The sequence below is a fragment of the Bos grunniens genome, chromosome 12 (genome assembly GCF_055505025.1).
Source record: "Bos grunniens cultivar Pamir isolate PY7600 chromosome 12, Bosgru_T2T1.0, whole genome shotgun sequence".
Lineage (NCBI taxonomy): Eukaryota > Metazoa > Chordata > Mammalia > Artiodactyla > Bovidae > Bos > Bos grunniens.
In genome coordinates this window covers 82,403,583-82,428,034 of record NC_141176.1, presented here as the reverse complement: position 1 = coordinate 82,428,034, position 24,452 = coordinate 82,403,583, and the positions used below count along the sequence as shown (strand labels likewise).

At 47.3% G+C, this 24,452-nt stretch overlaps 1 protein-coding gene across 6 annotated transcripts in view; it reads right to left on the bottom strand.

The window, feature by feature from the left end:
• Window positions 1-10,708, bottom strand: part of UBAC2 (UBA domain containing 2) — a 171,099-nt gene extending 160,391 nt beyond the window's left edge. The window contains exon 1 of one of the 6 annotated variants that reach the window (XM_086330420.1): window positions 10,191-10,708. Coding sequence is in view for 2 of the 6 variants with exons in the window: in XM_086330417.1 (XP_086186543.1) it covers window positions 9,915-10,115 (201 nt within the window). In the remaining 4 variants the exon portion in view is untranslated. Of the gene's footprint in view, window positions 1-9,914; window positions 10,134-10,186 lie in introns of those variants that run through there. The other 5 variants (XM_086330419.1, XM_086330421.1, XM_086330422.1 and 2 more) reach the window with 5 other exon arrangements.
• Window positions 10,709-24,452: the final 13,744 nt, after the last annotated feature.

The following is a 24,452-nucleotide window of genomic DNA, read 5'->3' as shown; positions in this document are numbered from 1 at the left end:
TCCAAAGAATACCCAGTACTGATCTCCTTTTGAATGGACTGGTTGGATCTCCTTGTTTCAAAAAATACACTCCCTCAAAACTGAAGAAATCTGGGAAGCAGCTTATCCCCAAGAATCAGGCATTAAAAGCAACTGGTTTTACAGGGCAACAGGGCAAACCAGGCCTGCTCAGTTAATCCCTTACTGCAACAAGGAATGAAATCTGAACACAAATACACAAAGTCACCTCTAAAGAGGCCAGCCAAGTAATCCTTGGCCCTCAAAACAGAAACCTAACTAAAACAAGATGGCAAAATTGCAGGTTTCACTGAGGTACTGAAATATTAATACAAGAGTCGCTGAATACCAAAGGGAGATTCCACAACCAAAATGCAGAGTTTACAAAGAAAGAGCACCAAGAGAGTCCTCTCAGTCAGATCATGAGTATAAAGAGCAGAAGGGTGAGAGCTCTCTGCTGTGGAGAGAGGACATCACGAGGAAGACGAGTGGAGTGAACCACCAACTCACTGTGCGTACATCCAGGCCCTCGCGTCAAGCCGAGCAAGGGGTGAACTAAATACGTGAGCCCTGATAGGAGGTGGGGGGTACAGTGGGTTTCTGGAAAGCAGAAGGAGGAGAAGCCATGTTGATCAATGTGATAAAAAATGCACGACCAGGGCAAAGAATCAGCAATTCCAGCAGAGCAGAGGTGGACCACAAGCTAGAGGCGTCGTCTTTGATTTGTCCAACGGTACCCTCAAGCAAGCCAAACAGGCCTTAGAAGGAAGAAACTGCAGACGGACCTAAGTTTCAGGAAGCTAAGGAAGAGTCACCAAATGAAGCCCACCAGCCTAATAATACATCCCCCAGAGGTCAGGGGAGCAACCCACATGAGTGCCTCCCCAGACACTGCAAGAACCTATAGGACAGAGTCAGCTTAAACCACTGGCCAGGCGCGGAGAGAAGCATAGAACAGTCTGAGCTCCTCACCATTCCTTCGTCCTCCCACTCTGCCCCATCTAGAAACCAGGAAGGAGAAACTAGAAATTTCAGGGTCAGTTGGCACACAAAAGGTCAGAAGCTAGTTACATCACTTTCTCTGACAAGGCATTACTAGCTACAAATCCCAATTGGGATAAAGAAGAAGGAAAAGTCTTAAATTTGAATGAAGGCTGAATGAACTGAACTAGGTACTTTCAATCTCTAAAGAGGGATAAAATCTTAACTGGGAGAAAGAGGGAGATAAAGTCTTACCTTTGAATGAAGGCTGAATACACTGAACTGGGTACTTTCGATCTCTAAACTGAGCTTATGTTTTGTGACTTCTGTTCCCTAAGGTTACTGCCACCTGAATGCACCTTTTGTCTTTCACTTACTACTGAATCCCAAGCTCCTAGAAGAATAGCTGACTCACGGGTACGGTAAACAGCCATTGAATCAGTAACTTAAAGAGTGAATAAAAAGTCGTAAGGCCTGATGCCATTTCATAAAGGCAAAAAGCTTCCCAAGCCAAGTGCATTTTAAAGAGATGGTGAGAGACAAAAATATTTACTTTGATCATCTCCCACAACTTACTTATGTATTCAACACACTGAGTACATATCTGAGGAAAGAATAGATCAGAACGTGGTATGGCCCTTCCTGGGAGCACCACCACAGCCGCAGTGGGGAACTATGGAAGTGTCGTGTCAGCGTGATGCTGGTCAGAGTGCTCGGCTTCTGAGGCAATATCCTAAAGCTGAAATGAGGGTGGGGTTTGTAGACCCTGAGTGACCCACTGGTCCTTACAGCCCACCCATCTCTAGAGTGAGAATACTGTCCTTACCATAGGCTGGCACCACGGTTACTGCGGATTCATCAACTGCATTTGACTCAAGCTTCCTAACTAAGGTTTCTGGATAAAGAAAGAAGAGTTTCACTCAAAGGAAATTTCCAGCTCAGCTGAGAATGAATTTTGCACTCCGATAAATTTATACTGGTTCCCAACTCAGGGCTATGTGAGCTTTAGTTAGCATGATACCCTTGGGTACTGACAACCATCCGAATCTCCAAAGGGCTGACTCCAGCTCTGTCTTCCTGAGACTCGCTCAGCTGTCCATCCCAACAATCCACTCTATTTCTACTCTCTACTTTTGGCTCATGGGCTTCCCTGGTGGCTCAGTGGTAAAGAATCCACCTGCCAATGCAAGAGACCCAGGTTCCATCCCTGGTTGGGAAGATGCCCTGGGAAAGAAAATGGCAACCCACTCCAGTATTCTTGCCTGAAGAATCCCCACGGACAGTGGAGCCTGGGGGCTATAGTCCATGGGGTCACTAAGAGTCGGATATGGCTTAGCAACTAAGCAACAACAACCTTTAGTTCACTCTTTACTTCGACAGAAATAGGTTTTGGCCTTAATGATCCACTGAAACTGCTCATCTTAAAGTGACAATAACTTATAGCCGAATTCAGGAGCCCCTGAGGATGTGAAAGAAACTAAGTAGATGTCGTCAGGAGATGAGAGGAGAAAGTCAAAGAACAAGGAATTTTAGAAAGGTACAGACTACCAGGTACAAAATAAATAAGATACAAGGAGGTAATGTACAGCACAGGGAATATGGCCAATATTTTATAATAACTTTGAATGGAAGGCAATCTATAAAAACTGGAATCACTATGCTATACACCTGACACTAATATAAGATTGTAAATCAACGACACTTCCATTTAAAAAAAAAAATTGCACAAAAAGTGTTCATCAAGGCCAGTGTGAGAGAACATTCCACTAAGACAAGGAGTGAGAGGCCCGTATGTGGACAAGGAAGTCTCCGGTCACTCACTCTCGGTGGTATGTGGGGGAGGGAAGCAGGCACGGTGAACGCAAGGCCACAGCCGGTGACCATCAGAATAAAAAAACAAACAGCTAATTAACTGCACAGCTTAAGAGTGAAGGGAGGTGAGAAAGGAAAAAAAGTGAAGACATCTTTCAAGAAGCTTGGTAGGGAAGAAGAAACAAAGTCATTAGCAGTTGGGCACATACAGAACACGGTCAATGGATGAAGTGGTTATGCTTCTGTATTTTTAAGACTCCAAAGAAGTCTCCAGTTAAAAATACTTCACTCTAAGACTATACTTTCAGGGATCATTTCCATAGGTTGTTACTAGAGGAGTCTCTCTGCTGTATGACACAGGGAACTCAAACCGGGGCTCTGTGACAACTTAGAGGGATGGGATGTGGTGGGAGGTAGGAGGAAGGTTCAAGAGGGAGGGACACATGTATACCTATGGTTGATTTGTGGTGATGTATGGCAGAAACCAACACAATATTGTAAAGCAACTATCCTTCAATTCAAAATAAATTAATTAAAAAAGAAAAAGAAAAAAAATACTTTACCCTACTTATTTACTATGCAAAACTCTAGGAGTTTACACATGATAAATGTTTTCATCTTCACAACCACCTGAAAAAAACAGGGAATAACATCTCCTTTCCACAGAACTAGAGCTTCCCTGGTGGCTCAGATGGTAAAGCATCAGCCTGCAATGCGGGAGACCCGGGTTTGATTCCTGGGTTGGAAGATTCCCTGGAGAAGGAAATGGCAATCCACTCCAGCACTCTTGTCTGGAAAATCCCATGGACGGAGGAGCCTGGTAGGCTACAGTCTGTGGGGTCACAAAGAGTCGGACATGACTGAGGGACTTCACTTTCACTTTTACTTTCCACAGAATAGGGATCTGAAATATCCTGGGGATCTCCGAAGAGCCCACAGGAGAAAGCACCAGCTTTAACTTGTGCCAGAAGAGAGGAGGGAGTGTCACTAGAAAAGGCAGCAGAGGATGACTTCCCTGGTTGCCCAGTGGTTAAGACTCTGAGCTCCCAATGCCGGAGCCGCAGGTTCAATCCCTGGTCAGGGAACCAGATCCCACATGCTGCAACTAAGACCCAATGCAGCCAAATAAATAACAAAAATACGTTTTAAAAGAATGAATTAAGAATAGACAAACGGTGGGCCTCAATTAGAAGAATTCTTTGAGATTGGGGGGAAAAAAAGAACTACGTTCACATGCCTGACAAACCCTTACTCGTCCCTCCAAAATCAGCTCGAACATCACCTACATTAGCACGTCTCCTCTAACACCTGCTGAAGAATAGATACAAACAAGTTAGCGAAAGGATGTGCCCAGGCATGGCCATGGGTGCCAACACCCATGGCCCTTGTATCTGGGATGGAGTAAGCGTGGGAACAGCCTGGATGATGAGACAATGGAATCCAAGAAATGTAACTAAGCAGCCATGCCAGGACTCAGCTTGTATGGACACCACACATTAGGACGAGGCTGGAGTTTTGACAGGTGAGACAGCAGGACAGGGATCCCAGGTCGCCAAGGGTCTCAACGGCAACGCAACTCGGGGAATCAACCGTGGTCTCCACACTGGAAGTGGAAGATGCCAGAAATGGGCTGTAAACTGGAGACAAAGAGATCAGAAGTCGGGCCATCAGAGTCACCATAAGAGAGTGGGAAGAAGCTGCAGGAGTTTGTTTACAAAGAAAGCAGGCAAATCAAACTAGGTCGGGTGAGGACAGTTTTCTCCTAGAGAAACACCCATGTCTGCCTACTCTGTTGTCTCCTGTCTCCACTGTGCCTTCAACACTGGTTTGGAACTGCCTAAAGTTTTACTTTGCCAACAAAGGTCCGTCTAGTCAAGGCTATGGTTTTTCCTGTGGTCATGTATGGATGTGAGAGTTGGACTGTGAAGAAAGCTGAGCACTGAAGAATTGATGCTTTTGAACTGTGGTGTTGGAAAAGACTCTTGAGAGTCCCTTGGACTGCAAGGAGATCCAACCAGTCCATTCTGAAGGAGATCAGCCCTGGGATTTCTTTGGAAGGAATGATGCTAAAGCTGCAACTCCAGTACTTTGGCCACTTCATGCAAAGGGTTAACTCATTGGAAAAGACCCTGATGCTGGGAGGGATTGGGGGCAGGAGGAGAAGGGGACGACAGAGGATGAGATGGCTGGATGGCATCACGGACTCGATGGACCTGAGTTTGAGTGAACTCCAGGAGTTGGTGATGGACAGGGAGGCCTGGCGTGCTGCGATTCATGGGGTCGCAAAGAGTCGGACACAACTGTGTGACTGAACCGAACTGAACTGAGCTGAAAGTTTGTCCTCAGCCTTCCAGCTCTACTTGCTGTTCCCGGTGTCGTCATTCACATCCAGGGCACAACCCCCACGTAATGGCCCGTGTCCAGGCCAGCTCCCTCTCTGCAGATGGCCCTTGGGTTATCTCCAACTGGACTTCCCAGGCCCTCAGACACTAAATGTCTTCCCCCCAACTGAGCCCTCTGTTTCTGCACTCCCTGCCTCGGTGAACAGGAACGTGTCTACCCGGTCACCTTCAACTCCTTTCTCTCTCCCGATCTCATGAGCTCTACTGACACAGCCCACCTGCCTACACATTTTTAGAATCCTCCTTCTCCCCCGTGTCTATCTCTACTGCTCCCACCTTCACCGAAGCCATCAGCCTCTCCCGCTGGACTCTGGGCCCCTCCTGCTGGCCACCCTATTGCCTTGACCTAAATCTGTCCCTCAGAATCAACCCCCTGGTTTTAAAAATTCAGATCTCTAATGGCCACATTAGCTCTTCTGAATGTGACTCTCTGGGGATGCGACCAGGAATCTGAAAGCTCCGTGGCTGCTCTCGCAGCCAGGACACAGGCAGCGTATGGAAAACCCTGCTCGCATCCCCAAGGGGAAGCTTCCATTTTGCCGCCCACAGCAGCATGAAGCCTCCCCAACCAGAGTTTCACAACTTCACCTTCTCCTGCTTCCCAAACTCGGCTCTACCATCCACTCCTGTCTGTGTTCCTGGGGAGGGGCAGCTGGCTATGTCTCCTCTTCAGGTTCCATCCCCAGCCCTCGACCCACTGGCCTCTGAATGATGTCACTGCTCACACCTCTGTGCAGGAAGTGCTCCCCTCTGCCGGAATCAGCAATCCCCTAACTCATCACTTCTGGCCTCTCTGCCAGGCCCTGCCCAGGCTCCGTGCCCCACAGAGGCCCTCTCCCTGCTTGCACGCCTGAGCAGTTCGTGTTCAGGCCGCAAAAGTCAGCTGAAGCATCGCCCCACGATGGAAGTCTTAACAGCGCCTCTCCCCTCCCGAGACCAACCCCTGCCAGAAACCCGAAGCACCCAGTACAGACACTGTCTCATTGCTTTCTGTCAACTTTTCTCCCACTAAACACTGAACTCCTTGAAGGTGGGACCTGAAATTGGAATACATTAGACAATGGGAGAAGGCAATGGCACCCCACTCCAGTACTCTTGCCTGGAGAATCCTATGGACAGAGGAGCCTGGTAGGCTGCAGTCCATGGGGTCACTAAGAGTTGGACACGACTGAGTGACTTCACTTTCCCTTTTCACTTTCATGCATTGGAGAAGGGAATGGCAACCCACTCCAGTGTTCCTGCCTGGAGAATCCCAGGGACGGGGGAGCCTGGTGGGCTGCCGTCTATGGGGTCGCACAGAGTTGGACATGACTGAAACGACTTAGCAGCAGCAGCAGACATCCAAGGAGTGTTGCTTGAATCCACGGTCAGAGTGAGTACACTGTGAAGTAAGTCATGGGACCACTTACTAATAAATGTCAGAAATAATATATCTATTACTCAACATGTAGTCGTCTCTAAGCAAGGATCTAAAATGAGGCATGAACACGAGTCCTACGCACGTTTATCCAGTCCTAATTACCCGACAGCAGTACAGTTTCAAAGACATGGTTGCAAATGCCTTTTGCTTGATTCACGACCCTGGGAGCACCAGCTTTCTTCAACACCTGGAAAACACCCTGCTGTGCCTGCTTGAGAGCCTCTGCGCTTGTGTCTCCCCTTCTGCAAGATGCACACTGTCCAACAAAAACTCAGCTGCTGGCTCCTTCACACCATTTCGGTCACCTTCCTGAACGTCTTCTCTGACCACGACAGCTAAAGCAGCATTCTTTGCATTCTTCTGGCTTCCTGCTACAGTCCTCTATAACTACAGTCTACGCCACTACCCTTGAATTTTCCTCACGACACGTACCACTATGTGCGATCCCATGGTAACACACTTATTGGATGCCGGTCTGCTTCATCCTGTGTACCACTTTATCCTTTGTACACAAACTGTATGTGGCTTATGCACGTAGTCAACAGACACTTGCAGAATAAATAAATAAATGAGAGAGAGAGGAAAGCAAGTGTAATACGCAAACACCATCATCTACCAGTCACAGAGGTGGGAAATATGCAGGTGGTAGGAAAGAGCAGGGATTTTTCCCTTAAAAAACATGCCTTGGGGCAGGGTTAGGCAAACATTCATCCTCAGGACACTTAGGATCAGAACTCTCATTTACCAAAGGGCACACGACTTATCTAAAGGAAATCACTTCCCTTTCAGTGGGGAGCCTTACAAAGAAAAACTTTGGAGCAAGGAAAATTTTCCTGCCTAGACTTGCCAAAAGACCAGTCCAGGAAAAAAAAAAATGGTGCCTAAACAACACTATAAGCTCTGCAAACACTGGGACCAAGACTTGTCCAATGTCAAGTCCCCAGAACCCAGCAAGAGTTGTCACATCTCCAGAAACCAACCCATAAGAGTTGCTCAAAATGTTTGTTAAAGGAGCATATAAGACATGGACTTCTGAGGAATGGCCATTCCATCCATTTTTATGCTTCTGATAAATTTATTTCGGAAACAAGGCAAGACAGCTAAGGAGTAGCCTCCGGCCTAGGCCTCTCCCTGGGCTGCAGTTTGGATCCTAGAAATCAGTACTTATCAACCATGTGCCACAAGTAAGCATGTCTTACCTTCCCCAGAGTCACCTTATATCAAATTTGAATATACTTTGGCAACATAATGGCTAACAGAGCATAGTAACCAGTAACAGATTTTGCTTGCTGTTTTAGTTTTTTAATGTTTTTTGATTAACAAGGAAGGATAGCTCAAATGACGAAAGAAAACAAATAAGACTGAAGAATTCTACCATTGATTGTGGTGCTGGAGGAGACTCTTGAGAGTTCCTTGGACTGCAAGGAGATCAAACTAGTCCATCCTAAAAGAAATCAACCCTGAATATTCATTGGAAGGACTGATGCTGAAGCTGAAGCTCCAATACTTTGGCCACCTGATGTAGAGTCGACTTATTGGAAAAGACCCTGATGCTGGGAAAGTGAGGGCAGGAGGAGAAGGGGACGACAGAAGACGAGATGGTTGGATGGCATGAATGGACATGAATTTGGGCAAACTCCACGGGAGAGTGAAGGACAGGGAGGCCTGGGGTGCTGCAGTCCACTGGGTCCCAGAGTCGGACATGACTGACCGACTGAACAATAACAACCGCTAATTTCCTATTCAGCAGTGTATGGCTCATAGTAGGATCACAGGAAAAACACACCACCTTCTCAACTATCAGTTTCAACAGTCATGATGTTCTCTATCCAAAAGGTACTCTGAGGAAGATTAACTACCTAGTAGCTGTTAAGGTACTCTGAGGCCAGTGCTTGAAAAATGCCATAAATCAAATCATGAAACAAGGGAAATCATAAATACTAAGCCCACTTCAAAACCTGAGAAGCTGAGCAGTGAGGAAGATTTATAATTATGCCTGTCACCCTGATACTAACTTACTCCCAGACTAAGACATCAATTTACTGACCAGGTATCTTAATACATCTTTTGTTACCAGAACGTTTATTGACCAGAGACATATTAATACTCACTTATGTAACAAACTGCTGACCACAGGTGTTAATTTCTGCAAAAATCCCCTGGTCAATAATGCGATCTGTGTTCTCGAAAAGATTCCTAGCTTTCACAAGAGATCATGAACATTTGGAAATGTCAACTGCCTCTGTACTTGGTAAGATTAACTTCACACATTTGGAGATAAGCATGAACAGACAAGCAGTTGCAAAAACTGTAGCTATTCAAACAGTTCGCTGTTGCTCTGTCAATGCCTAACCTCAATGCTGGTCAGCTGACATACAGTCCATCTTGAAAGTTAGTGAAAGTTAAGTCGCTCAGTCGTGTCCGACTCTTTGAGAGCCCGTGGACTGTAGCCCACCAGACTCCTCCATCCATGGGATTCTCCAGGCAAGAATACTGGAGTGGGTTGCCATTTCCTTGAGTCAATTAGGCCATTTCAGCGAGAAAAAGAAAGCTGTTTAAAAGGCTCTCTATATTTCTCTACCCTCCATCTGTTGACACCCCACCGCTGATACTCCACTAAAATATAACAACATCCAGCAGCAACGGCCCTGCTTGTGCCAAACTCCTTCTAAACTTCCTTCCACTTTCAAGTACTTTTAATCAGTTTTTGTTTATCTAAATACTCCTAAGAGAGGCTGAGGAGGAAAAAAAAAATCGAAGTAAAACTAAGGGGTCAGGTTCTGAAGCAGAGGTTTGAAATCTGCATCTGAGGGAAGCCAGTTGGGGTCCCTCGGTAGCCTAAAATGAATGGAGCAGGTTTCCAGCATCGCCTCAGCCTCTGGTTTCTCCGCTGAGGGCAAGAAGCCAGGCCAGAACACCAGGCAACCCAGCCGGACCCTAACTGCCCAGCCCACTTGGCGGCAGCCCCGGGAGCACCTGAGCATCGAACCTGGGGCTCACAGGCGGGTTGGGGGCGAGGGGAGCTGGAGGCGGGACTCAGTCCTCACTGGCCACTCCAGGCTGAGACGGGGGCGGTGACCGCTGGCCCCAAGGGGCAGGAACTACCAAGGTTCTGGCAACGGGGATGGAAGATCCGCCCCCCCACCCCCCGCCCGCCGACCACACACACACACACACACATACACACACACACACAAAACCTCCTGCAACCGCCGAATCCCTGCCGCCCCCAGCCTCCTCAAGGAGGTACCCAAGGGTGCCGTCTAGGGGACACAACCAGGATGGCGGCGGCCGGTACTCACAAAGCCCACTGGAGCCGGTGCTGGTGAACATGGTCCCGGCGCCGGACCCAGAGCCCCGCGGGGGACAGGGGGAGGGGAAGCGGAGACTGAAGAGGGGGGGCTGTGTGGAGAAAAACCCTGTGACCGCGCAGGCGCACTCCGGGCGGAGCGACGAATCGGGCTACTCGACTCCACACCAGAGGCCGCCAGAGAACAACGCATGCGCGGCTCGTCCGTTGGTTTTTTTTTTTTTTTTTTTTTTTTTTTTTCCCCAGCCCGCTCCCCCGCCTCACCTACTTCCTGCCGTGAAAGGGAAGTGCGTCCGAAGTGAAAGGGGTTCGCCTCTTCGGATTTTCCTGACGGCCGCGGGAGCCTTGGGAAAGGAGTGGGAATGGCTTGTGGGAGGAGTGGGTGTAACTCTGCGGAGACCGCATTAGTACTTTAGCGCCGCCCCTCGCCCCGTGGAGACACCAAAGCAACATATGCCTCCGGAACGCCGGCGCGGGGGACATTTCCTCTCCGCTTGGCGCCAGGCGCGTTCCGCGCGTGCTCAGTCCTGTCTGGGCCGTCACGGAGCCGGCTCCCCGGCTGACTGTTGACACGACCGCCTAGCGTTCCGGTGTCCGGCCGCGTGCTATACAGACAGCTTCTCGGATGGAAGAGGACTCGGAGCTGGAAGGCCGTCCTTGTCGTGGGGAGCAGGGCGGTCCAGCTGTCCCCTCCGCCTTGTCCCGTGTCAGTCTCTCGCAAAATCCCCACAAAAAGCGCCGAGTGCCGTGGTCCCTGGACCCTCAACCCCTCCCCGCCGCGGTGGCCCGTGTCATGTCACTAGCCGCGGTGAGTCTGTGGCGGAGCGAACCGACTCCCCAGACTTCTGTCATGGAGTCCTTAAACGGACGCTTGCCATTAAAAAAAATTTTTTTTCTCCTTGTAAAATTTTTACTCCTTAGTAGGAGATCGGTCCTGGGTGTTCTTTGAAGGAATGATGCTGAAGCTGAAACTCCAGTACTTTGGCCACTTCATGCGAAGAGTTGACTCATTGGAAAGTACTCTCATGCTGGGAGGGATTGGGGACAGGAGGAAAAGGGGACGACAGAGGATGAGATAGCTGGATGGCATCACTGACTCGATGGACGTGAGTCTGAGTGAACTCTGGGAGTTGGTGATGTACAGGGAGGCCTGGCGTGCTGCGATTCATGGGGTCGCAAAGAGTCAGACACGACTGAGCGACTGAACTGAACTGAAAGCAAGTTTTCTTTTAAAGGGAGGTTGAGCTTGAAAACTTTAATGTTATGCGGTCGTTAAAGAGGGCATCCCTGGTATCTCGGCTGGTAAAGAATCCGCCTGCAAAGTGGGAGACCCGGGTTGGATTCCTGGGTCGGGAAGATCCCCTGGAGGAGGGCATGGAAACTCAAGTTTTCTTGCCTGGAGGATTCCATGGACAGAGGATCCTGGCGGGCTACAGTTCGTGGGCTCGCAAACAGTCGGACACGACTGAGTGACCAAGCATGCACACAGATCTTAAAGAACATATATGGGGAGGCTTTGGACACCTGTTGCGAAGAACCAACTCATTGGAGAAGACCCTGACACTGGGAAAGATTGAAGGCAGGAAGAGAAGGGGACGACAGAGGATGAGTTGTTTGGATGGCATCACCGACTTAATGGACATGTTTTTATTGAGTCGCTCAGTCCTGTCTGATTCTTTCTGACCCCGTGGACTGCTGCAGGCCAGGGTTCCGTGTCCTTCACTATTTCTCCCAGAGTTTACTCAAACTCATGTCCGTGAAAAGGAAGGATACACCCGTCTGAATGCAGAGTTCCAAAGAATAGCGAGGAGAGGTAAGAAAGCCTTTGTAAGTGAACAATGGACTTGAGTTTGAGCAAACTCCAGGAGATGGTGAAGGACAGGGAAGCCTGGCATACTGCACTCCATTGGGTTGGAAAGAATCAGACACAACTTAGCAACTAAACAACAAGGGAACTACATTATTATAGTTATTTCCAACAGCCTATTTAGGTGAAGAGTTATATATTTAGGTGAAGAAGTGAAATAATTCTGGCAAAAGGAACAAAGTGTAACAGAACATTTGAGATTTCTTTTGACAGAATTAGAACATCTTTAAATTTGATCAATCAAAAAATTTTTAAATATTTCAGATTATTACCATCTCTTTTAGTTTCTGGTCTGAAGTCGCTTGGTTGTGTCCAACTCTGCGACCCCACGGACTGTAGCCCCCCAGGCTCTTCTGTCCGTGGAATTCTCCAGTCAAGAATACTGGAGTGGGTAGCCATTTCCTTCTCCAGGGGATCTTCCCAACCCAGGGATCGAACCCACGTCTCCTGCATTGCAGACAGATTCTTTACTGTCTAAACTACCCGTGCTGCTCCTGTTTTAGTTTGAGTCTCCCAAAAGCAGACTCTGAGGCAAAGTTTCAAATTCAGTTTCAAGTTTGTCTGGCGGTAGTCAGTACTCTTGCCTGGAAACCCCCGTGGACGGAGGAGCCTGGTAGGCTGCAGTCCATGGGGTCACACAGAGTCGGACATGACTGAAGCGACGACTAAAGCGACTTAGCAGCAGCAGCAGTCCTAAAAAGGGACCACTCTTTTTTGAAAAAGAGAATGGGAAGGAAAGGATGGAAGCCAATAGAGATGAATCATCAAACGAATCAGCACTGTAGGCAGCTAAGCCAATGCCCTAGAATCCTGGCTTCAGAAGGGGAGGGAGCTGGGGTATTTATCCACTGATTCCTGTCAGTCACTCAGGGGTACCCACCCCCCCCCCACAGCGGTGCAGTTCACCAGCGCTTCAACCCCAATGTGAGTGGGCAGAGGCTCTGGTGGCAGAGCAAGGGCTGTGGTTGGGAAGGGTGACCTTAGGTGGTTAAAGCTCAGGATGGGGTACAGACACGATGGTACCATCCCGCCTCTGGCTTTCCTGTTTGTGCGGCACAGTGGTAAGAAGGCTGTGCTGAGAAAATTACATATGGAAATCAAAGGGTGGGTTTGTTTGTTTGTTTTTAACAGAAGTGATGGGTTGATTTGTGTCCCCGACCCCCAGTCTTCCTCCAGTACCATCTTTAGAAGTCCACCTCATTAGAGTTTTTTTTCATTTTCTTTCTTTTCCCCTTCCTTTCTTTCTTCCTCTCCCTCTTTCTCTCTCTCTCCCTCCCTCCCTTCCTTCTTTCCTTTCTTCCTCTCTTCTCTGTTTTCTATCACATAGCAAAGGCTGTAGTCTCCAGAGTCTGAGTTCTAGAGACGGATCATATGCCCTAACACGTGGTGGGGTGTCAGAACGGGAAATCAGTTTTCTGTCAGACTTCATCACTACCACTCAATGCATAGGGAAGTATTTTAAAGCAACTCATATGGAGCCTGATTGTGAGACAGTCGAACGTCCTCATCTTCACTCTGACCATCTGCTCTTTCTTGGAGGCCAAGTGAAGGTTCCTTGTCTTTCCCATGTCACAAACATAATCTGGTCTGCTGGTACCACGTGTGCACGTTCTCAACCTCCATTAGTTATTTTTCTGCTGTGCATTCATTTTCCTATACCTCCTGTGTGGCATCACTTCTGATCTTCTGACTTCTATTTACAGGGGAATGCTAGTGTTGTTGCTGCTTAGTCAGTCATGTAGGACTCTTTCGGGTCCCCCTGGGCTGTAGCCCACCAGGCTCATCCATCCATGGGATTTCTCAGGCAAGAATACTGGAATGGGTTGCCATTTCCTTCTCCAGGGGATCTTCCCAACCCAGGGATCAAACCCTCGTCTCCTGCATTGCAGGTGGATTATCTAACCACTGAGCCACGAGGGAAGCTCATCTCCTACTATAGTCATGTCCAAACACCCACAGATTAAAATATGTATTAATTTCTTATACATTTCTTTCCTTTGTTTCATTGCATAAAAGTAATGGTGTTATATTGATTATTAAAATTATGCATAGCATATTTTCCTGAGTTTCATTTAGGGTATTAGAATTACAGAATATTTGTTATAAAAGGGAGAGTTGCATCTCCTAGAATTGAGAGCCATTAGACTATATTGTATATGCCATGCATACATTTGACAGACTGTAATTGGGTGGGCTTCCCATGTGGCACTAGTGGTAAAGAACCCACCTGCCAAGGCAGGAGATGTAAGAGATGCAGGTTCGATCCCTGGGCCAGGAAGATCCCCTGGAGGAGGAAATGTCAACCCACTCCAATATTCTTGCCTGGAGAATCCCATGGAAGGAGGAGCCTGGCAGGCTACAGTCAGGTTGCAAAGAGTTGGACATGACTGAAGCGACTTAGCACGTACAGTTGGGTTCTGGATGGCCTAATGTGAACAAAGACCATGCAGTCTTCGGGCATCTTCAAAATTACATATCAGGTGTAAAAGACGCTTTCTTATGGCTTGTTTTTAGGTATATGACATAATAGGAGACATAGAAGCTCTTTATTAATATGACCATACATATTCCATAACACTAACTGTTGGTTAGAATATTTGTAAGTTATATTGTTCACAAATAGGATTATTCTGTTCCTTATCCATTTTTTTCCTCTGAGGGTAATTTTGATCTAGTGGACGGGGTCTTGCTCATAGTACAAGAGCAGTAATAAAAGTAGAATGGATACCTAACTTCCCATTGCAGGGTGGTCAACACCACACCTTCATTTCCTAGCCCGTCCGTGTTGTTTAAGCAAGTTGAATATTCCTCATTCAAAGAGGCTATTGGATGTAGTGCTGTTAGTTCATGTTCTCCCAAAAGCCAACCTTGAGACAATTTCGGTGCAAATCCCACCCCTCCATTTGAGAGGTGACTCTAGGAAGCATGGTGAGGACCTAGGGAAGTGAGGGGAAGAGGGTGGTCAATAATGAGTGGGTTACAGCTATGAGCACTTGGAAGTGAGTCCTACTGCTGCTGCTGCTGCTGCTAAGTCACTTCAGTCATGTCCGACTCTGTGCGACCCCATAGACGGCATCCCATCAGGCTCCACCGTCCCTGGGATTCTCCAGGCAAGAACACTGGAGGGGTTGCCATTTCCTTCTCCAGTGCATGAAAGTGAAAAGTGAAAGTGAAGTCGCTCAGTCGTGTCCGACTCTTTGAGACTCCATGGACTGCAACCCATCAGGCTCCTCCGCCCATGGGATTTTCCAGGCAAGAGTACTGGAGTGGGGTGCCATTGCCTTCTCAGGAGTCCTACTAGAGACCTTCTAAGAGTCTGACCAGAAAGCATCTCACAACTAGCTCACTAGCAGGCAAGGAAGCCGAGCTATTTTCGTACCAACTCCCTTTCTCATTGGATAAGAGTTGCTCCTGAGGGTTATAACACCCCGCTGTGCTTTCAGCCATGCTCGTGCATGCAGAGAAAGCCCTCGGGCAGAGAGACACACGTACTTTTACAATTGTCCCTGAAGCTCTAGATGACCTTCAACATGGGCAAAGAGGCTATGGTTGAGACAACAGCATCATCTGCCAAAAGTGGAAAGGAGGCATTGAGGCCAAATGACCAATTCCCCTTATCCTCTTACCACAGGCCACAGGGCAGGACGTTTTTACTGGGCCAGCATTCTCCTCCCCTTGATGGAGATGGCTGAGGATTCATACCACATGACTCATCCTGGCCCATGATGTAGCTGTCCTGGATCCTTGTCAGGGTGCAGGCTGGATTTCAGGGCACCATCAAAACAGGACAGACGTGCCAAACTTCATAACCTCATGCCCTGCCCACGATATGTCCTCTTAGGAATCTGCCCAGTCGCCTCCTGTCCATTTGGGCAAGGCTAACGACCGAGATCTACATCCCCCAGGGTTGTATCAACAGAAGTGGGAGCTTGTCTCTCACTGGCTTACTCAGAGATGTGAGGGTCATTATTGGCTCAGATATTTAATTTTGCTGTGCATCTCATGGCCAGGTCATGCTGAGCAGTGATAGCATGTTGATTTGATATGTTCAACATAATGTCCTAAAACAAGATATATTCTTTTACGAACTTCCCTGGCAGTCCATTGTTTAAAACTCTGTGCTTCTACTGCAGAGGTTGAGAGGGCTCAGGTTCGAGCCCTAGTCAGGGAACTAAGATTCTGCATGTTTCATGGTGCAGCCATAACACATATTCATTTAATTTTGTAATTATTATTTTCCCAAGTGGAGATAATCATAATGATTTTGTGCAGGAAACACCTTATCACTCTTATTTCCATTACTAGTAATATTTATTATTGTAAATCTATAGAAATTCCATAGAAATATGCATACTTAGGAATAGCATTACCATAGCAGCTGATTTAAAGAGGGAAAAAAGAACACATGGAAATATTTCCTAAATTTTAGGAAATAAGCTGGAAAACAAAGGAAAGTACTAAAGACTGACCATCATATGCCACTTTACTTTGCTTATTGACTTTATCTTTTCTATTTTTATTATGGAAAACTAAATTCAGGACCCTCTTTACCTACATCTTTAGTTCTCTCCCTGTTTTGAGTTGAATTGTGTAACACCCACCCTCCCAAAAAAAATATCTGTTGAATTCCTAACCCCAGGAATATCTGAGGGTTTGCTTTTATTTGCAAAAAGAGTAATTGCAGGTATAATTAGTTAAGATGATGTCGTAATGGAGTCAAGTGGGGCCAAAGTGGACCATGATTGATGTCCTTGTGAGAAGATGTCCCAGACAGACACAGGGACAATGCCACGTGACCACAGAGGCAGAGACTGAAGTGCCTGTATCTCTAAGCCAGGGAACACCAAGTATTTCTGAGAAAACCCCGAAAATGGAAAAAGCAAGGGAGGATTCTTCCCTCTAGGTTTCAGGAGAGCACAGCCCCCAGAAGTGTGAGACAATAAATTTCTGTTGTTTTAAGTCAACTAGCTGGTGTGCTTTTTTTATGGCAGTCCCAGGCAGCATGGATCTTTTCTCTTTAATTCATATTTTAAAATTTCTTATTCTGTCTGCTATTCACCTGTTACCCCTTTCCTCTTAATTTCCACCTACATAAAAGCTGACATTTGACTTCTGCCCAGCAAACACAGGGCCAAGCTCACCATGCCCTTTCTAGCAATGCCTTAGTCCCAAAGATGACAGCAGTCTGCTCTCGTATGTCGTATGTCTGACGATAAGATCATGAACCCAAAACTTCACTGGTAAAATATTTCTTCCCATGATGCTCACCAAATCTGCCGTGACTTAAGGCTGCTGTTTTCTTTCTTTCTTTCTTTTTTTGGCCATACCACACAGCATGTGAAACTTCCCTGGCCAGGGATCGAACCCTTGCCTCCTGTAGTGGAAGCATGGAGTCTTGACCAATGGACCACCAGGGAAGTCCCAGGGCCATTGTTTTCTGATCAGACCAGCATCAAGGAGAAACAACCATTCTTTCACTCACCTGGCTTCATCACCTGTTCACCTGGCACCCACTCTTCCCACAGTCATGGCTCACCTTGACCTCCCTCTGCATTTGAACCTGTGGTCCAGTCAGTAGGACCAGTTCTGATGTAGGGTAAGAGGAATTTGAGAGGCTCCAGTCCCCTGCTCTGGGAGGGTGGCTGGACTCCATCCCCTTGAGAGTGGAATTCCTCTGTGAAAGAGAGTACGCACTAATGCACTCACCAGTGATTGCCTGTCTCCCCTACTCCACTGCGAGCAGGGCCTGTCTTTAACCTTTTTATCACCTTGGCACAGTGATTGACACAGTAGATCTTCAATATCCATATTTATTTATTGAATGACGTGAATGAGCCATGCTGGCTGCTCCAGCTCTACGGTTGGGTGGGCTTCTGCTTTTCCTGAGGTCAGTGTCTGTCTCCTGCCCCATGAATAGTGCATGCCTTATGCCCCCAGACTTCTCACCCTTACGGTTGTCCTTTGCTGACCCCATCTGTGATGGTGAACTTCATGTGTCAACTTGGCTAGCCCACAGTACCCAGACATGTGGTCAGATACATCTGCAGTTACTATGAAGGTATTTTTTTAGACGAGATTAACATTTAAATCGGTAGACATTGAGTAAAGCAGATCGGTGTTGCTCTGGATTGAATGTTTTCATCCCTCTGCCAAGTTCCTATGTTGAAGCATTAATCCCCAGTGTGATGGGGTTTGGATGTGGAGGTTCTGGGAGGTAATTAGGTCATAGGGGTAGAGCTAGTGTCCCTGTAAGAAGACATCGGAGAGAGGTGACCTCTCTCTGCCATGTGAGGATGCAGCCAGACGGCGTCAGTTTGTAAACCAAGAAGACGGCCCTCACCCGAAGCCAAATTGGCCAGCACCTGGGTCTGGGACCTCTTAGCCCCCAGAACTGTGAGAAATACATCGTTTAAGCCACCCAATCGTGACATTTTTGTTGTAGCAGCCTACGTAGACTAAGAAAATCCCCCATAGTGATGCAGGCGGGGGTTGGGGGCACACTCTTGCAAATAGTCCGAGGCCCTATAAAAAAGACTGACTTCCTCTAAAGAAGAGGAAATTCTGCTAGCAGATGTCTTCAGACTGGAACTGTAGCAGCAACTGTTCCTGAATCTCCAGCCACAATCATATAAGCCAATTCCTTATAATGAATCTCTGTCTTGGCCAGATAAAGAGAGAGATGATAGAGATAGAGAGAGAGATAGACAGGGAGATGATAGAGAGAGAGAGATGATAGATATCTATGGGGAGACAGAGAAATGTGTAGATGCAGAGAGATACAGTTACACATCCTACTGGTTCCGTATGTCTGGAGAACCCTGACCAATACACCATCCCACCCACTTCCAAGGACCAGTGACCTTTCTGGGAATGCTGGGCTCACTGGCTCCCTTGCTGACAGATGGTCCCTGTGTGCTCGGCTCTCTAAGTAGAATGTGTTTGTGCAGTCCACACACTCCGTGATCAGTGACAGTCCCCTGCCCCGCGTGCTTTGACAGGCACTCTCGTTGCCAGCTGCCCCGCTTCCCAGGTGTGTGCAGCCCGTCTAGATTTGCCCTAAGCCTTTCACGGACTCACTCAAACCTGGTTCTGTGACTTCAGACTTCTGTATTCGTTAGGTTTTTTTTCTGTTTTATGATGATTTTACATTCTGGGGAAAGACTGTTGGAAAGATTCTTGGAAAGACTGTTCCTCTCAGGACTAGGGATTCCTAGAGATGGTGAACAACTTGCCTGGGAGCATGACTTTCATAGGCAAACCAAACCAGCCAAAACCCTCATTCTCGGGCTCCTCTTGTGTCTAGCTCTCATGTACTGTGCTGTGCTTAGTCACTCAGTCATGTTCGACTCTTTGTGACCCCATGGACTGCAGCCCGCCAGGCTCCTCTGTCCGTGGGATTCTCCAGGCAAGAATACTGGAGTGGGTTGCCATGCCCTCCTCCAGGGGATCTTCTGAACCCAGGGATCAAACCCAGGTCTTCCACATTGCAGGCAGATTCTTTACTGTCTGAGCCACCAGGGAAGCCCATCTAGCTCTCATACCCCAAACCAATCTTTCCCTGCTCTAACTCCCCCCAGAGCCCAGCATCAGATTACTAGAAACCACCCCTATAGCCCAGAGGCCACCCAAATTATTCAAGCCATCCAGTCCTAAACTTGCTCAAATTTGCCTACCCTTCTTGGCCCGTTCCTCCCTGTAGAAACCACAGAAAAGACTCTGGACCATTCTCTCTTCCTTTGCTTCCAGACTGGCCCTAGTTCTTCCCCCTCTGTAGCACGAGGTGCTTCCTCCCCATGGAAATTGTAAGTAGTAAACTTTTCTCCAAAGGCAGGTGTCTCCATGGCTGTCACCATACCATACCCGATTAAAACAAAGCCCCGGTCTGTTTCAAGATAAGCCCACCTCCCTGCCTCCCTCCCCTCATTCCCTCCACCCCCTTCCCTCACCAGGTATGGACAGAGGATTTCCAGACTCATTGTAAGATAAATTACATGCTAGAAGAGTCTCAGAAAATCTACTGGTAGAACTGCATCAATAAAAGCACTTAATATTCTCCTTTATATTGCCTCAATGATAATAGGTAGCTTTAGAACTGGGGGTTGCTTAAAGTGTTAAAATGAGGTGGTGGTTCTGATTTGGCAAGTATTTATGTCCATATGCCTGCTGGGACTGAAGTATTTATTTATAAGGGAATTATTCAGCAATGAGTGCCCCGCCAATGGCCAAAAAGATGAAGGAATAATGACCTGGGTTTTCTGAACTAACCGATAGCAGTCTGTCCTCATGTGCAGGCCAAGGAGGTTTTTACCTGTGCAAACATGCGAGGCGGACAGCCTGGGACTCAGGTGGACCCTGCATGAGGGAGCCCGACTCCAGGGGGAAAGGAACACCCACAGGACAGGTGGGATCCTGACTGACCTTGATCATGCCTGCGAGCGTATGTCCATCTGTCTGTGTGTGTGGGTGCTAAGTCACTTCAGTTGTGTCGGACTCTGTGCGACCTATGGACTGTAGCCCACCAGGCTCCTCTGTCTAAGGGATTCTCCAGGCAAGAATACTGGAATGGGTTGCCATGCCCTCCTCCAGGGGATCTTCGCAACCCATGTCTCTTACCTCTCCTGCACTGGCGGGCCCACTATTGCCATTCAGAAAGCCCCACCTGGCCGAGAAGCCTTTTATAAACCACTGCCTTTGTGCTCCTATCATTTTCTGAACTAAAACATGCCCATCACTGGTTATAACCCTCATCTCTGGTGCTGATGCCCCTAATTTATTCCCTTGTAGCTGCTCTGTGTAACATCCTTAAGCAGACCTGCTCCACCGGCCACCAGCTGACCAGACATCTGTTCAATATCCTCCTGCGTCCTTAGTCATTTTTGAAGTAAGTTTTTCAAACACCTCAGCGTGCTCGTCCCCAGACTAAATATTTCTGTAACCTTTTCACCCTTTGATTATTTTTATTCCTTTTTTATTCCTCTCCAGTTTTCCATATTATTCTTACCCTATGGAGTTTAACTGGTACATGAAATTCTACACATAAAATAGAGGCATAAAATACTTGGTATATCATGATCATGATATATTTGTGATGATAACTGACAAGGTCTAATCCCTTGCTCCAGACTTCCTAAAGGAAAGGAAAGGACATTCTAACACAATCTGCCACTCAACCCAAGATAAGGAAAATAATAAGGACATGGAATAATAAGGGAAAATGGATAATGAAACTAATCTATTTCTATTTTTAAGATAAAAGGTATCAATTAAAAAATTATTCTAAGCAAATTTACAGCAGAACAACTGCCCCCCAACACACACAACCAGTAGTTTATATGAATTCCAGCTAACTATCCATCATGCCAAATATAAAAAGGTCAGAGCTTTTTATCAACAATTCTATTTAAAAGAAATGATTTGTATACTGTTACCATACATTGAGGGCTTCCCTGGTAGTTCAGACAGCAAAGAATCTGCCTGCAACGTGGGAGACTGTGGGTTGGGAAGATTCCCTGGAGAAGGGAATGGTTACCCACTCCAGTGTTCTTACTTAGAGAATTCTGTGGACAGAAGCCTGGCAGGCTACAATCCATGGAGTCGCAGAGTCAGACATGACGGAGTGACCAACACCATGCATTGCATGCTCTTTATTATCTTAAAACGTGAACACAGATGTGTTAAGCACATAAAATATAAACAGGTGGTCATGTCCTCTAGCATCTTGATGTATTTTAAGAGCTGAACAACCCTAGGTATCTGTTCACCTCTAGGGGGAGCCAGGGTAGTGTAGTGCAATGGCCAAATGCTCAGAGCCAGAAGCCTGCCTTCAAATCCCACGTCACCTCTCAACTAGTGTAGACCTGGGGCTTCCTCAGTGGTCCAATGGCTGAGACACCATGCTTCCACTGCAGGGGGCACAGGTTCAATCCCTGGTCAGGGAAATAAGATCCTGCTTGCCTTGGAGTGGACTTCCCTGGTGGCTCAGACGGTAAAGCGTCTGTCTGCAATGAGAGAGACCCGGGTTTGATCCCTGGGTTGGAAGATCCGCTGGAGAAGGAAATGGCAATTCACTCCAGTACTATTGCCTGGAAAATCCCATGGACAGCGGAGCCTGGTAGGCTATAGTCCATGGGGTCGCAAAGAGTCAGACATGACTGAGCAACTTCACTTTCACTGCCTTGGGGTTTAGCTAAAAAATAGGGGGGGAAATTGCTTGGGAAACAGTAAACAAAAACTAGCGCAGACCTTCAGGTAGTTCTGCTTAACTCTCCACACCTCATTTTCTCATCTGTAAACAGAGAATGATGATGTAATAGTATCTACCTTGGGGGTCTTTTGAGCATTAAATAAGTTAATACATTTTTTTAAAAAGACCACTTTGAACAGGTCCTGCCCATAGTCATTTCTTGAATTATTATTATTGTCATTTTCATAATTATACTTTGAACACTGGCAAGAAGGCTGAAACAGTTCTAAAAATCGAGGCTATCTGTGCCAGAGCACTCATGAGACAGTTTGTCCCAAAAGGAGTAATTAGAAATAAAGAACCGGAACAGCATGATCACACCATCTGATGAAGGACCTGGGGATGCAGTTTCTGGCTTAGCTTCGCCAGATCCTGGTTCTCTGGGGACTTGAGCTGCTCTCCAAGAGGTGTTCCCAGGGCGTGAAAAAAGAGGGGAAAAGAAGAGTCATCCTCCTCCTTCTGGGCTTTCCTGATAGCTCAGTTGGTAAGGAATATGCCTGCAATACAGCAGACCCTCGTTCAATTCCTGGGTCAGAAACATCCACTAGGGAAGGGATAGGCTACTCTCTCCAGTATTCTCGGGCTTCCCTTGTGGTTCAGCTGGTAAAGAATCCGCCTGCAATATGGGAGACCTGGGTTTGATCCCTGGGTTGGGACAATGCCCTGGAGAAGGGAAAGGCTACCCACTCCAGTATTCTGGCCTGGAGAATTCCATGGACTGTATAACCCATGGGGTCACAAAGAGTCAGACACGAGTGAGCGACTTTCACTTTCACTTGACTTTCCCCTTCCTTCTTTCTCTACGATCCACCTTTGGTCTGTTCATTGCTGCAGCATCTCTTGCTGACCTGGGGTCCAAATGGGGGCTCAAATGTCCACAGAGGCCACCACTGAAAGAAAAGTCTGGCCATAAGCCATCACCAGACACACTTAGCTTGCATCTTAGTCATGCAGTAAGACTCTCCCACCTACACAAATAAACACGCTTTCTTGAGACTTCCCTGGCAGTCCAGTGGTTAAAATGTGCACTTCCACTGCACAGGGCACTGGTTCAATCCCTGGTCAGGGAGCTAAGATCCTGCATGCCACGTGGCATGGCCAAAACAAAATGGGAAAATTTTTAAAAGGAGAGAGTGTTCCAGTGCATTTACTGTGGAAAGCAAACATTAAAAAAGATGCTCTCTCCCAGGATTTGAGGACATAGTCTCATTTCATTTATCTTCCGTTTTTCCACTTTCGATGGTGACCCAGATATGGAGAAGTATTTTTTTTTCTGTGAAAAGTCAACAATACAGGCGTGATAATAACAGCCCTTAAAGTGTAAGGGGGCTTCCCTGGTGGCTCAGTCAGTAAATAGTCCACCTGCAATGTGGGAGATCTGAGTTCAGTCCCTGGGTTGGGAAGATCCCCTGGAGGAGGGCATGGCAACGCACTCCAGTATTCTTGCCTGGAGAATCCCCATGGACAGAGGAGCCTGGCAGGCTACAGTCCATGGGGTCACAGAGTTAGACACTGAGCGACTGAGTGACTAAGCACAGCAAAGTGGAAGGATCAATAGGGCATGGCAGAGACTGTGTTGAAGGGATCAGCACACACCTCGTCTGAAGAGCTGAGCCACTCTGAGCCCCATGAGGAAATGCCAGGAGGGGTTGGGGCAGGGGAGATACAGTAATGCAACCCAGAGTTTTGGGCTTTGATGAAGAATTCCCCAGCTATTAAGTGTTGGCTCATATTGATCTCCATGGGACAATCCAAACGATACCACAGGAAGGCCTGCAGCAGTTGTAAATCCATGGTGTCTGCTGCAGAGCTCCCATTAACACTGTCAGTGTAGTCACAGCACCAGTGGTGATCTGGGGACCGTACAGCGCGGTGGCCTGGGTCCCAGCCACAGCCAGTGAGGAGCCTCTGAGCAGAGGGTCTCTAGGACGCTGATTCTCAGACACGTGTGCACAAAACCACTGATACGCTTGTTTTAAGTGGTTCGTTATGTAAGATTCTGAAGGCAGGCCCAGGGATTTGCATTTTTCAAAGAACCAAATATTTTTCAATAGACCTTATTTTTTAGAAAAGCTTTAGATTCACAGGGGAAAAAAAAAAAAAAGAGAAGATAGTACAAAGAGTTCCCATAAGACCTACACCCAGTTTTTCTTATTAGCATCTTACATTACTGAATATTTGTCCCAATCAGCAAACCAATACTGACACATTATGATGAACAAAAGGCCATGCGTTATTCACATTTCCTTTTTACCTGCCATCCTTTTCTGTCCGGGAGCCTATCCAGGATAACACATCACATTTAATTGCCACATTTCTTTAGGCTCTTCTTGGCTGTGGCAGCTCTTCAGACTTTCCTTGTTTCCATGACCTTGACTCTTTTGAGGAGTATCGGTCAGGCGGTTTGTAGAACTTTATTA